Here is a 14781-nt window from a genome sequence, read left to right as displayed (position 1 = left end):
AAACGCCGTTTTTAAAGACTTCAGAAAGGATCTTTAATTAGTGTTGAGACTTTACGAGACTGACAGCTGCGCTGCTGTCTACGACAAAGAATATTTATTGGCCTCAATACAGCATCATAATATACGTACAGTATTTATGACAAGTGTTAAACACAACCCAGATCTTTAAAAGAGTGAGCGATCCGTTGCCGTCTTCTGCCGCTGTGATTTTGTTGAAAGCATTTCAGCTTTTTATGCCTTCATCACTCAGTTTATTTTGTTTATCTTGTTCTTTCTTCTCTTGATCTGCCTCTCTGTCACTCACGGCGCTCTGCTTATTAGCTTTGTCCCATAATTGAAGTTTCATCCAGAGATTAGTCATCGAGAACAATCGGTTCTAGCGGTTGGCATCTGCCCCTCTTTCTCGTTTCTGGGCTTTCTCAGTTTGCCACCCTTTTTTCTCCCTCGTCGTTAAAGACTCTTTTCCACTTTCTGACTCTTCGCCTCTCTCCTGTCTTTGTGTCTCTGCCTGGAGCTGGGCTGCTCTATTACAACCCCATCTCTTCCGTCCTTCCTTCCTTCCTCCTTTCATTCTCTAGCTTTCTCTGTGGCTCTCTCCCACTCTTCATTTCCGCCTCAATCCCTCAACTCGAGCAGTCGATTCTCCCCGCACACAAAGGGATCTGTCTCTCTTTACTACACGCCACCACTGGCACAACCACCTAACCGCCACACTCAATTATTTCTGGATGCGTTGTGCCTGCAGGAACCTCCTCGCATGTCAAACAGCTTCATCACAGTGCTGGGGAGGCAAAAGCAACCTCTGTTTTTGGACACTGATCAAGGAGGGTCTCTCCATCAGCTCCTTTTAGCACAGTGTTAATTTGTTCCCCTATCTTCATTTCTAAAAGCACTGTAAGCCACAGACGGGCAATGATCTGCTACAAGGCTACGAGAGAGCTGTCGATGTGAGAATTGAGAGATGTTGTTGTGGTTTTGGGGGAGCTTCGATGTGGAACTGTGCTCGTCTCTTCCTGCGCGGGTCTATTTCTGCCACAGCAGCTTTTGCATTTCACTCGTGTCACTGTTTTCATGTCTGGTGAAGAGTTATTTGAGTGTTGTCGGTGTTGAGCGTAGCTTAGGTTTGACCTCAGTTAAATTATTACACTCTTGCAGGCACTGTGCTAATGAAGCCCCTTCAAAAACAAGCTGAAAACACTTCAGGTTTTCTAGTTGAGTATGACATTAAACGCTCTGTTGACCCAAATTAACAAACTTTCCACTTTATTTTATGTCCCTCATCTACATCTACACCCTCAGGGGTAGGGGTGCAGTACAAGTCAGTTCATGGACAGGTACAGTCTTCACAAAGTCTTAACTGGGGCTCATTAATGTACAACAAGATCTCTGTGTGTAGTTATTTGAGGGCCAAAAACGTTTCCAAGCAGTAAAGGAGAAATTGTGCTATTATTTCATCCTCAGTTCACACAACAGCACAGATCCTGTAGCACTCATATCAGACATGCATGGGCAACAATCTAATGATTAAAAACCGGTTTAAGAAGATCAACACAACAATCTCTGAACAGATACGTAACCTGTCATATGCTGACTCCCACAGTGGCGCTTGGTTAGCTTTCTCTACTTTTGTCTTGTAAAAAGATGTTAAAAATAAAGTAGACACACTGCCATCACCAGTGTGTGAATGACTAAATGTAGTGTAAAGCACTTTGGGGTCCTTAGGGACTTAGTAAAGCGCTATACAAATACAGGCCATTTACCATGTATGGTCAGGAGAAAAAACGATTCATTTCTCTTGTGGATTTTAAGGTTTTACTGGTTATTTAAGTTCAGTTAAGAAGATTTAACATATCTGACAGGTTTTAATGTGTATGTGTTTTCTGTAATGGTGTCACAGTGGTTAGAAGCTGAGCTTTTGCTGGGTTTTCCCTCTCACAATGCAAATCAATCCATGTTTGAGTTGGCTGGAGGTCCATCATCATCGCCATCATCATCAACTTTATTTATAAAGCACTTTAAAACAACCACAGCGCTGACACAAAGTGCTGTACATTGGAACTGTAAAATAAAATTACATGAGATATAAGTAAAACCAAATAAAATGAAATCGTTAATTAAATAACTACTTCAATTAAAAGTGAAATTAAGTCTCACTGAGGTTAAAAGCCAAGGAATAAAAGTGGGTTTTAAGACGTGATTTAAAAGTGGACAGTCCAGATATATAGAGGTAGATTTGGGTAGAAGAGCTACATAAATATCAGTCAATTTCCAAATGTATGAATGAATAATAATATAAATAAATTCTGTACCTAATTTTGACAGTTTTTACTATTTAGCATGCATTGGATCACTAGCAAACCAGTCAGAGATACAGTTAGGGTTGGATTTTAACCACATGTTAAACAAGCATTTGAATCTGGTCTTTAAATGGATGTTTTCCTTACAGTTCTTTTCATTATAATTTGTTTGGTTATACCAATTGGTGACAATTTTATATGACTGGTTACGTTTTAGTCTCGTAACCTCAGTGTTAACCAGTGTTAATCTCACTAGAGATTTAAGGCACGTTTCCACAAATGTAAGACTATGTTTGCAACACCTCCAGGGACAAGATAATAAAATAAGGAACTTTTTTTCCCCTAAGTGTAGTGATATTCGTGTCTGGAATTTTTCCCATTGGTTTTATTCGCCCAGGCTTCGTGATATCAACCTCTGAGACGGGGCCCTCTGCCCTCGGTTGAATGAATCTCCCTTGATGCGTGATAACTGCATGAAAAACAATCCCAATTTCAACAGCAACACGTCAAACAACCACTAGGCCTCAAATGACTTTTGCATTCACTTCTCGCCATTTAACAGACCTTTGAAAGTTCACTGATGGACAGGAGCTGAATTGAAGGATACTTATGGATCATTATTTTGAGTGATTATTCACACGAGGCTTGTTGCAGAGGATTGGTCATCACGGCCATAATTATTCCCAGATTTATTCCCCAGTTATACTGTGAGATTGGATTTGTGGGTGACAAAGAGAGGAAGGCTTAAACGAATTTTCCTTGCGATGTTCATCCAAGCTTAAAGTTGACCACACCAGCAGCTGTAGCTGAAAGCTTATACCAAACGATTTCCATGAACATTGGGAGGTGGTCACCAGTTTATGGATACAGCTACACCATCTACTGATATGTTAGTATGGCTCCAAAAACCATCAACACTTAAGTCTCGTAGCTAAAGGAACCTACAGTAGGAAATATTACAAACCTCAGTATGTTATCACACTGACATGAAGTATTCTTAGATGCTGAACATGAATGTTGATGCGGTTTTTACTGGACTGATACAAGTTTGCTTCCTTATTTGGGATTGACACAACCATATTCTCTCACCCCAACCAATCACGGCAGATGGCCCCGCCCCTCCCTGAGCCTGGTTCTGCTGGAGGTTTCTTCCTGTTAAAAGGGAGTTTTTCCTTCCCACTGTCGCCAAAGTGCTTGCTCATAGGGATTCATTCTTTAAAAAATTCTTTAAAAAACAAACATATGTGGCTGTCATTAAACTTCCATCACACTGGTTGCTTATTCTCATGTATGCATGTTACCCATCACATTTATACCTGAGCATGTGTCATCCTTCAAAGCTCCGTGGTTTTCTTCAGATCTTCGCCACCGCTCCCAGATCAGCTGTCACTTCCTGTAAAGTTTCCCCTCCTCCGTATTGATGCCTTCGTCTACGTGCCTGTCCCCCTGAGGAATTTGTTATTGTGGGGAGTCCACATCGCACATGACATTTGACATCAGTCATCGAGCCCCCTCTCGCTCCCGGTGGAGAACATCTCACAGCTATAGGTAATGGGGCCGAGATGAGAGCTGAGAGTAGGAGAGGCAGCTCGTGTCTTTAATGGCTCCCTAAACGGCAGGTTCCTCATTTTAAAGAAGGCCTGTCGAGGATTTTATTTCGACTTGTCACTGTGAGACTAATTGATAGAGGAACGGTTTTCTTCTGCTTCTACTGACATTTTCTAACAACCATTTTCTAACAACCTTTTTTGAGGTATTATGGCTGAGAACTCTTATTATATAGGTCCATATTGCTTTGAGACTAGAATAATTTGATTATTTTTAAATATATGTCTGTAATCGTGGCGTCGGCAATCTTGGTTTCATGGCACTTGATGCACGGAGAGAATTTAGTGTGTTTTTTGTGGTTCGTTTGTTTTAAATTAAATTATGGAGTTCATCAACATCTAATAAGCCATAGGAAAGCCTAAAGAAGTGAGGGGGGTGTAAGAAAAGGAGAAAATGGGAGTAGGAAATTTGTGTTTGGTTTTCTTTTTAATGGCCTTCTTTTCCTGCCCATCAAAGACAACTTTGGAGAGGAACATCTATTTACTGGGTGAACCTTCAAAATAGATTACTTTTTCTCTTTTTAAACAAACACCAATTTCCAGGGCTGAAAAACGAAAGCCAGCTTTCAGACGTGTCAAAATCTGCAGTTCGTCTAATGGCCCCTTGAGACTGTCAACAATTCGTACAGACTCCAGTGTTAAAATGCGAAACTTTATAGCCCTAAAAATCTACAGAATGGTTTTTGGGATCTAGCCATACCCTTTCATAGATCATATTAAAAATCTGATATATTTTCCATGTTCTATAGCGAGTACAGGGTTTATTATATTTTATTTATATTTTTATCTACATTTCACACAGCGTACCGGCATGTTCAGAATTTCCATATATATAGTAGGGCTGCCACGATTAGTCGACTAGTCACGATTACGTCGACTATTAAAATCGTCGACGACTAATTTAATAGTCGACGCGTCGTTTGAAGCTTTGTAAGATCCCAAAAGACGCAGGAGTAAGTAGTAGAATTTAAGAGTGTAATAACGGACTGAAACAGAAGATGGCAGCACTGCATGTACAAGGATGCCAGCTGCCGTTAAACCCAGAAGAAGAAGCTGTGTCCCAGAATTCATAGCGCGGCCCAGCGCAGTTTCCAACAATGGCGGCAGCTAGTTAGTTTTAATATTACTCTTATTATTCTTTCTGGGTCACAAAATAAACGTTTAACATATTTTCAGGCGAGAATGTAGCTGTGTAAACCTCAAATATCTGCTCAGTTTATCAAGACACCACATATTTTCAAAAGCGCTCCGACGTTTTCGGAGACGTCTGTTACCCACTAGCTCGATAGCTAGCCGGGGGCTAGGCTCACCATAGCCCATGAGAACACCGGACTCCCGCAAATCGTCTTCAAACCCACCGCTGTCTCAGGTTAAACATGTAATATAAGTCACTTAGATAACTTAAAAATGTTATTGTTTGGCTTTTTTTAGTATTTTATTTGTTCCTGAGTAAATAAAGAAATATTTCTTTAAGTGCCTTTTCTGTTTTCTGTCTTGCAACAAGCCCTCTCAATTATCGTTGTGCTCTTGGTGCCTTTGGAAGCATTTTGATGGGATTAGCTGAACAATAACATGACCTGTTGACTTTTATCACTCGGTTATCATCTGCATTAAGTCTGTGACTTACACTGACAGCCCAAACTAGCAGCCTAAACTTGTTAGCACTCTTTTGTGCATGTGTAGTCGTTACCTGCTCCAAAAAACAAGCATCACAAAGGCCAAAATACTAACGCCGAGCCTTTAAAATATGGCCACCAGCGAGGAGGTGCTACACCTGAACGTCTACAACGTCCGCTCCTTCCTCATTAATTTTGCTTCTTTTGTTTTCGCAGCTCTCCTATGGTTCCAGCTCACCAGCCCTGTCCAATCGCCAGCGTTTCCCGACATTCTTCCGCACGCACCCGTCAGCCACCCTTCACAACCCCACCAGGGTGCAGCTCTTCAAGAAGTGGAAGTGGACTCGTATCGCCACCATTCAGCAGACCACTGAAGTCTTCACTTCCGTCAGTACCTTTTAATCTTCATCACTCTTTTGTCTTCAGCTCTCTCTTCTTGCTCGCTCACTCCTGGCTTTATGGCCTGAGCCTGGCTGCTTGCTCGCCAGCCTCTGAATGTTTGTTTATGAGCAGGCCAAGCTATACACCTTCAAGCAATCTCTCCTGGCGATTGATGGAGGATTTTTTTTAAAGTAATTTGTTGGAGTATTGGTTGTGAGAAATATTGATCTGGCAGGACACTCTCCTAGCCATAGCGATCGATACCAGCGTCACTTGGGTTGGTTCCTGTAATGGAGGTTAATGATTCTGCTCGCTCTTTCTTCCTCCCGCTTCTCGCATTCTTCTTCTTTCCAGTCATGTCTTTGTCAAAAATCTATTCTCTCTCATGCTGTCTTGTTTTTATTTATCATACATGCCCACAGTCTCCATCCCTCTCTTGGTCTTTCTCATGTACACTTCAGATTTATTTATTTTCCCCCCGTCTGGACTTAGCTGCATTTCTTTTGTCTTTCTGTGTAATCTCAACCTGCCTTCTCTCTTCATCTCTCTGTTCGGCGGCCGCCTCTCTAACCTCCTCTTCCTCCTCTCTCCCGCCCCCCCTCCCTGTCTGTCTTCGTCTGTCCTCCCTTTCATGTGGCAGACTCTGGATGATCTGGAGCAGAGGGTGAAGGAGGCAGGCATCGAGATCAGCGTTCGCCAGAGTTTCCTCACCGACCCGGCTGTCGCTGTCAAGAACCTCAAGGTGCTTTGATTAAAAATTCACCTCAGCTGCTGGTCGTCTCGCTCCCCCCCCTCCTCTGCCCCTCTCCTTTCTCCTCTGGCTCACAGCTGCACACGATGCCATTAGCATAGAGGCGATTTGATAGAGGAAATTAATGCGCCATGCTAATTAGCAGCTCCCGAACAGCAGCGTGTGCCATCCTGTGAAGCGGCAAGACTTTGGCACATTGTGCTGCCACATCAGACTGCACTACTGAAGTTCTATTGTTGCTGCTGATGTAACTAAGCAATGTTTTGTTATGATTTGATGCAGCGCCAGGATGCTCGGATCATCGTGGGGCTCTTTTATGAGACCGAAGCACGGAAGGTGTTTTGTGAGGTTGGTACCTTTTCCCTGCTCAATTGATCCCAGAACGCCCAACCTGACTGGCTATTAGAAGAAATTGAGCTCTGTAATGGGCTCTTTGAATGTCTGAATGAACTTCCTTGTTTGGCAGCGATACAACCACGCTCAAACTGGGAATAATTGATCTTTCTCGTCATCCTTCTGTGCTGCAGGTGTTCAAGGAGAAGCTCTACGGGAAGAAGCACGTGTGGTTCCTGATAGGCTGGTACGCAGACAACTGGTTTAAGATCAAAGACCCGGCCATCAACTGCACAGTGGAGAACATGACGGAGGCCGTGGAGGGTCACGTGACCACCGAGATCGTCATGCTGAATCCCGAAACTGTCCGTGGAGTCTCCAACATGGTGGGAATGCAAATCACTCCTCTATTTAATGCATTAAAGAGATTAGTTGTATTAATCAGGGCAAACATGTGTAGCTTGATTGACAAATAATGAGTGTTGGTAACTGGATTACAGAGAAAACATCGCAATGCAAAGTAATTAAGGCAATTTGATCGAATGATGGGTGTTTAATTGAGCTTATAATGACGTTAAATAGAGCTCACCTGTTCTTTGTCCAGCACTAATAACACATACAATGCTTTGGTTCATGTCTACAAACGAATGACATTCCCATCAGCCTCGCCTGTGCTTTTGTTGATTAGCAAAAGCACAGATTTATACTTCTTGGCTGCCACCAATGTCTTTGAAATGTTTCAATATTCATATTTAAAGTATTGAAACTTGATAAATTTCCAGCCAATTTTCCAGCTTTGTGGTTTGTGGCAAATGGCAGATATAGCAGCGATTCAGCTATAGATAGTAACAGCTGTCAGGAGACGGCTCCCGACAGCTCTGATGGAGTTCGGGACATGACCTTGGTGCAGTTGCTGTAACAGATTACTGAATTTTAAAACCTTAACTCTGTGTGACAACTCATCTGCAAGAGTTCCAGAAAAGTAGATTGTGATTAAGCGTGAGGTCCTCACGAATCCCGTCTGTGTTGGGAAAAGGCCTAATTCATAGTTATGAATATTTAATGAAGTTAGCGCTGTTGTGCCATGCGCACAAATGCGTGCAAATCTGAACTCCGATGCTTTGGAAACGTGCAGGTATTTAATGAAGTCAAACAGCTGGAAGCTGGAAGGGCGTAATATTATTTGGCGTGTTTGTTTGGGAGAGTGTAAGAGTGAAGTCAAAAGTGGCAGAACTGTGAGAGTTGGCAACCTGCATAAAAGTGTAATAGAAAGGAAAGATTTTTATTTTTAATCTCTTTTCCTTTGTACACTCATAAGGCAGATTCGGGATGCTCTGCTCCTTTGAATTTGCGAGACGTGGTCCAGATGTGGGCGCAGTACGCACCAGGTGTCAAAACCAGCTGCACCAGAAATCGGGGAATGTAGAACTGTTGAAAACATAACACGACTCGTGCCACGCCCGTCTCCTCGGAAATCTGTGCGCGCAGACAGATCTCGACACTCGCATCTGCTTCCCGGCACGACAGCTGAGGTTTTAAGACAGACGAGTGTGCAGAATGTTCTTTTTGTCTGGGCTCTAAAACAAAACCACCACGAACATCAAGTAATATTTCATCTTAAAGTTAGCTGGAGGATTTGTTGCAGGCTGTGTATTAAAGTGGGGTTAATGATGTAAGTGTACACGGCCACGGCAAACAGCGCATGTGGGAGGGTTAACTCACGTGTACAGATGTGCGCCTGATGTGAAGCGCCCTAAAAAAGTCCAGGCACATTCATTTTTCCTTCTTTTTTTCTCAGTTACCACGTAACCACATCTTTCACCTGACTTTACATTTGTTTGTGAGGTCCACATACCGACATGGTGCGAGATAAATGGGCAGTCAAAGCCAACAAGTTCTGCTTTGAACGGCACGCAATAATGAAAGTCTTTTTGCCATTGGGACAAACAATCATCAGAAACTCGCAGTGCATGACGCGTTACCCACTTCTCTGTTCATCGGTCGCAGTTTAAAGTTGCCCGGTTCCCAAAGTATTTCCAAACTGACTCTACTGGAAATCGCTGGGTCACAAATGGCATCATTACAACTATATCATCACAGTTGTTCTTGCTGGCCTAAATGTTCCCTCTGCTGGCCTACAGCATCACATTTTATAATTTTGAAATGCTGTTAACGTCTCATTTTATAAAAATATATATAGAAAACAGCCTGAAAGAGCTGCTGGTTGTTTGTGGTCTCTGTATGCTCCTCTTTTGTCTCTTCTCTCCCCCTCACCCCACCACCACCAGTCGCAGCAGATGGCTGCTCCTCGCTGAGCCTGGAGGTCTCTTCCTGTTAAAAGGGAGCCGTTCCTTCCCTCCATCACTGTGTCAATAAAAGTCAACGGAGAAAAAGACTTTTAAAAAATGAAAAGGACCAAACAAGTGGTGCTGATATCAGTCTGTTTGTGCTCTGTTCTACTAATTGGAGTATTTACCAGTCTGTCTCTTTCCTTGAATTAACAGTGTATGCATAATATAATCAAATTTAGTATATTCTCTGACATCCCTGCTTTGCATGCACTCGAACCTGAAATCTTTACCTGGAGACGCACTTAGTGCTCTTTAACCCTTTAAAACCGGTCAGAGCAGCACGCTCTGTTTTGCGTAACTATTTTTAAATCCCGGTAGCTCTGCAACCACGTGAGCTAGCGCAATAATTTTTTTTGCATATGAAACTGGAGGAGTTGTACTTACATCTTATGCCATCAGCTTGTCCTCGGTCACAGTTTCCTTCCACATACAGTTTTGCAAAAACTGCATAAAAAGCGCTTGCAGCAATAAAAACATAATATTCCAGAAACACGCTTTGCTGATCCGATCAGCTGTTTGTAACACTTCCTACATTGGATTAGACGTCAGCGTGAACTATCGCATGTCCGCCATGACCTGCCCGAAACTAGAAGTGACGTCATTTTCGCGGAAATGTAGTTTTTTACCATCAGGGCCTCATGAGCCTATACTGGTGTTTTTAAAAGTTATGTTTGACTTTATGACTTTCTGTGTGGTTTCTGGGATGCTTAGGACTCATATTGCACTGCTGGAAATAGTTTATTTTGATGCATATGCTGCTTTTTTGCAAATTTGCATTATAATATTTATTTTTGTTTTTCCTGCAATATATAAAAAATTGGTGTATTTCAAAAATAAAACTATGAAGACACTCAAAATAAATTTCCTGTGGTGGGAAACTATTTTGTGCAACTTTTTTGTATTTACAGTTTTGAGGGATAAGCCTCTTAAATTTCTCTAACTAGAAATATATGTTAAAAAAACAAAAACGATTTTCAATTTTTTTGTACTTTATTGCACTTTTTTGCAATTTATGTAATTACTATGCACTTAATGCAGACATATTATTAACATCTGGGCTATAATGGTTGTATTGATGTATAGCAACTTGAAATGCTCCCAAAAATGGCTCCACAGCATGTAAAAATATAATATAAGCTCTGGCGGACTTGGTTCTATGGTAGGTCTTAAAGGGTTGAAGGCACTTCCTCTGTTTAAATATAGTTCACACCTGTCAACACAATTTGAACACAACCAGCGTGACTTAATGTCCAAAAATCCTGGCGTGGTGTTTAAGCAATGTTAACTGAAGTTGGTCTATAGTGTGATGCAATGTCATTTTCCTGTAACGGTGCTGTGAGTCAACCGGGAAAGGCGTTAAGAGGTGGCCCGGGAAAAGGCGAAGCTTCCTGAGGAAAAACGGGAAAGATTAGAAGAAATATAGGAAGTTAAAACAGCAGCTGCGCTCATCTGAAAACATTCACGTTTTAGTTAAAATATGCAGAGAGTAATTACAAAAAGTATTTTATTAATGAAATTAAAGCGATTAAAGCATTTTTGGCTCTTGTTTGAATTGCTTTAAATGTAATTTAATTTGCTCGCACTGCAGCTTCAGGCGATGGCTTGTAAATAAACAGCTGTGATGACTTCCTCCTGTCCTGTTGACGTGTATTCTGAGCCGTCATTCATTCACCGTTGCCAGGTTTCAGCTCTTATATATGTGGATGCTCGTGAGGCACGACTTATTTCAGGAACGGCTGGCATGTTAAGAACAATAAAGTCACAGCTTCGGTGAACTTTGCATGACCTGAATCGATAATGTGTTTGCTAAACTGCTGAGAATGCCCTGGAGTTTATGCATTTAAATTGTCAGCAGCTCGCTTTTTCTCATTTTTGTCCGACGCTCATTTAGCTTCTCAGGTGCAGTCGCTCTCCTCTGTTTACCTGCTCTAATCCTCTTACGCCGTCTCTTCTTCTCTCCCTTTTCCCTTTTTTCTTCGACCTTCTCCGACTCCGCCGGTCTGCCGTGGATCATCCCGTCATTCTTCTTGTTTACCCGTCTCTCCTTTACCGTTTCCTCGCCCTGCCTTTTCTCACCACCACCCTCCCCTCCATCCCTCCCTCCTTCCCTTGCACTTCATCAGCAGCTGTTGTTTATATTCATACAGCACCTGCCACTACCTGCTGCTTTAGCTGTTGACGAGTGCTGCTCAACGGGCGATAAGAATTACAGCCAGAACTCCTGCTCCCTGTCCGTCTATTCAAATTCAATTTCTAAGTTTGAAATTGGCATAGCACTCTTAGATAGAGCGCTCAGATTAAACTACTGTGCCAATACTGCAGGGTCTGCAAAGCACATTGTCAGCTAGTTTTCAGAAGGCAGTGGCAGATTTAAATGCCAAATGCCAAGGTGGAATTTCAATTAGACGAATTTGACATAAGTAAATTGGAGTGTGTGTAGGCCTAATTGGCCTCAAAGAATCCACAGAGACACAATGATGAATGGTAGCAATAATTTCCCATTGCGCGTGTATCCAGGCTTTCAGCGGGAGATAATTCTGATTGGTGTTTAATCACAAAATGAGTTCTAAACTCAAATGCTTGTGAGAAAAGGAAAACGTTGGTCTGTTTTAAGATTACTGTAAGAGTGTAGCAAAGCGATAAAGATGCCTGGGGATCAACCGCAAGCAAAGAAAGAGATGTGACAGATATAGGGATGGGTGTTGATAAGATTTTCACGATTTCGATTCTTTATCGATTCTTTTTAAAAAGGAGAACACTAAGGTCGATTAGCTTAGAAGTTTGTTTTATATCTTCTCTTTGAACAAGATAGAAATTTAGGAGTAACATGGCCTTACAAACCCAACAGTGAGATCTTAATAGATCCACAGCCTACGGCTCTTCAATGGGGGGTCACAGGGTCCCCAGGGAAAAAAATGTAAAATAATAAAATAAATATTCTTCTGTAGCAATAACAAAGTATAACATAAATTATTCAGTAGCAATTACACAAGAATATCCAGTAATGTCCCTGCCTACAATTAAACACATTCACTTACCGAAAATCGGGGTATCTGCTGTGGCAAATGGGTGCAAACCTTTGACCACAAACTGAGTCACTGCTCGGTGACGTTCGTCTATCCTGCCTGAAAGGAGACGCTACGGTAGACTGCAGCGAGAACTGCCAGCATCTGAGCCAGACTCTGTCTCTCATCATGGTCACCTAAATGCACAGTAATGGCAGGTTTTGTAATAAGGCAGATCGCGCTAACATAATCTGCACTGTTGTTGATTATTTACCTGCCGCATTAATGGGAGAGGACGTGCAAACGTTACCGCTGCTGCTGGGTTGAGATTCACGAGTCCGGAGCGGAATTAAAAACACGACATTCATTTAAGGTCATCGTGTGTTTTGAGCAAATGCTTTTGCATATTCGTAGTGTTTCCTCCCTTAAATGAAATATCTACTTAGCAAGTATTGCAAGTTGTCCTGTTGTCATCCATTCTCGTAAAGTGTAACCAAACTTTTGAGCGTTTGAGCCGCTTAGGCGCCATGTTTCCTGCCAGGTAAATGACGCTCCGCAACGTGGTGACGTCATTCGGGGCGACTGGAATCGATAAGGGAATAGTTTGCAGAAATGGCAACAATTCCAAGGAATTGAAACAGATCCCTAGACAGATATGTGTGATACAGTTAACGATCAGCTTCCTCACCAAAGGTTAGATGAGACGACTAACAGGGCACGTAAATGAATATGAGGATGGAGATTTAGTTAAATAAAAATGTTACTTTCCAACTATGAATCTCTTCCGAGTTGCAGTTGCTTAATTACGTGGAGTCGAGTGGAATTTAGTTTCTTTTGAAGTCGCTTTATTCTTGATCCTTCGTTAAGGGCTCTGTTCCAGAGAGCAGGTTTCATGAAGATTCAGTTTTTTAACCCCGAGATGAGGGAAGCTCCGGGGTTTCTGTTCCAGTAAGAGAGCTAAGTTAAACTTTAAGTCGGTTACCATGGTAACTGACTCTGTGAACCTCATCGGCTCGCCTGGTTTCTTCAGCGAGCTCTGAGTTTCTCTGTGACTCCTCCCCTCCTGAGCAGGGGGGGACAGCTGGTTCCCACCTCAACCAGATTTTTGTGCTTTTTTTCTTGAACATTTCCCACCTGCCACCTTTCTTTCTCTTCTCACATCCGCTCATTCCTGCGTATTATTTTTAATGACTGATCAAGTTTAATGACTCCCAGGCTTTCGGGAAAAGGTGCTGGAGCTCTTGATGGGTTTTCTATCACTGTAAAGGAAGTGATTTTTGGTACTAGAAGCTTTCTATTAGCTTTTTATTAGTTTTTTTTTTTTTAATTTATGTGATTTGTAAATGGTCAATAATTGGACCATGAATTAATATCTGCATATCCTGTCTACTCAGGAACCCTGGAGGCTAAATCTCCAGACTAGCAGATGATAAGCTTAGATGGGCATAAATTAGCATAAATAGGGAAAACACGAGTAAAATCTTGTTTGATAAATCCAAACAAGTTTTTCAGGGAGTTCTGTGTTTCATAACGGTTAGCTTAGCCGACACAGCTCTGAATGCCAGAAGGCTATTCTGTTTAGAAAAGCAAAAGGGTCCTGTTCACATGAGGGGTATTGAAAGGGTCCAAGTGCCCCTACGCCCAGCTCTACTGCCCCTCTGGCTAGCCCAAGTACCCTCTAGCAGCACAAGAGAGCCTATGGTTAGCACAGATGCTAATCCTGTGTGATCCTAATGCATAACTCCACCATAAGAAGTGGGGCCCACTCCTGACATGCTGCTATTTGCTATGCAGCCTTCCTCTTGTTAGCATATATTTTGGCAGACAGATTTCAGTTCAGGTTGGCTGCACATAGAAGGAGCTTTTTTTATTTCATCCTGGTAGAAGCAGTATTTATTTATTCTGAACCAAATTTATTTTTAACACTCCAATCTCCACCAAGTTCAGCTTGTCGCAGAAAGACGCTTTCTGACTCTGAAGCCGCTCGCTTTTTTCCTCTGTCTATTTGAAGTGGGAACAAGTGTTTACTACAGGAGAGTAAAAATAAATCCTAAATCAAATGCACACGTTATAGTGAATACCAGAAATGACTTCCAAAGATCTGAGGGTCGATTCATTTGGTGGCTCTTCAAGTTTTTTTTCTTTAGTTATGTGAATATCTAGCAACACAAATAAAAAATGAGTCAATGTAAACCTTCTCAGTGTTGCATTTCTTGGCTCTTTGATGTCCTCTCTGTCTTCTTTTGCTCAGACATCACAGGAGTTTCTCGCCGCCTTGATGTCTCGTCTGGGAGGGAAGAACCCCGAGGAGACCGGCGGCTTTCAGGAGGCCCCTCTAGCCTACGATGCAGTGTGGGCGCTGGCCCTAGCCCTTAATAAGACTGTGGCACCGCTGAAGGCTAAGGGCCGACGTCTGGAGGATTTCAACTATAACAACCAC

At 42.2% G+C, this 14781-nt stretch overlaps 1 protein-coding gene across 4 annotated transcripts in view; it reads left to right on the top strand.

Annotated features, from left to right (window-relative positions):
• Positions 1 to 14781, top strand: part of gabbr1a (gamma-aminobutyric acid (GABA) B receptor, 1a) — a 163235-nt gene that overhangs the window by 81145 nt on the left and 67309 nt on the right. For all 4 annotated transcript variants that reach the window (XR_014876846.1, XM_085177252.1, XM_085177250.1 and 1 more), the window contains 5 exons: positions 5737 to 5907; positions 6542 to 6643; positions 6935 to 7000; positions 7180 to 7371; positions 14593 to 14781. The exon at positions 14593 to 14781 is cut by the window's right edge and continues 57 nt beyond it. Coding sequence is in view for 3 of the 4 variants with exons in the window: in XM_085177252.1 (XP_085033378.1) it covers positions 5737 to 5907; positions 6542 to 6643; positions 6935 to 7000; positions 7180 to 7371; positions 14593 to 14781 (720 nt within the window). In the remaining variant the exon portion in view is untranslated. The remainder of the gene's footprint in view (positions 1 to 5736; positions 5908 to 6541; positions 6644 to 6934; positions 7001 to 7179; positions 7372 to 14592) is intronic.

This window comes from Neolamprologus multifasciatus, chromosome 11, assembly GCF_963576455.1.
Source record: "Neolamprologus multifasciatus chromosome 11, fNeoMul1.2, whole genome shotgun sequence".
Lineage (NCBI taxonomy): Eukaryota > Metazoa > Chordata > Actinopteri > Cichliformes > Cichlidae > Neolamprologus > Neolamprologus multifasciatus.
The sequence above is the reverse complement of the archived record's forward strand: the minus strand, read 5'-3'. Positions and strand labels throughout refer to the sequence as shown.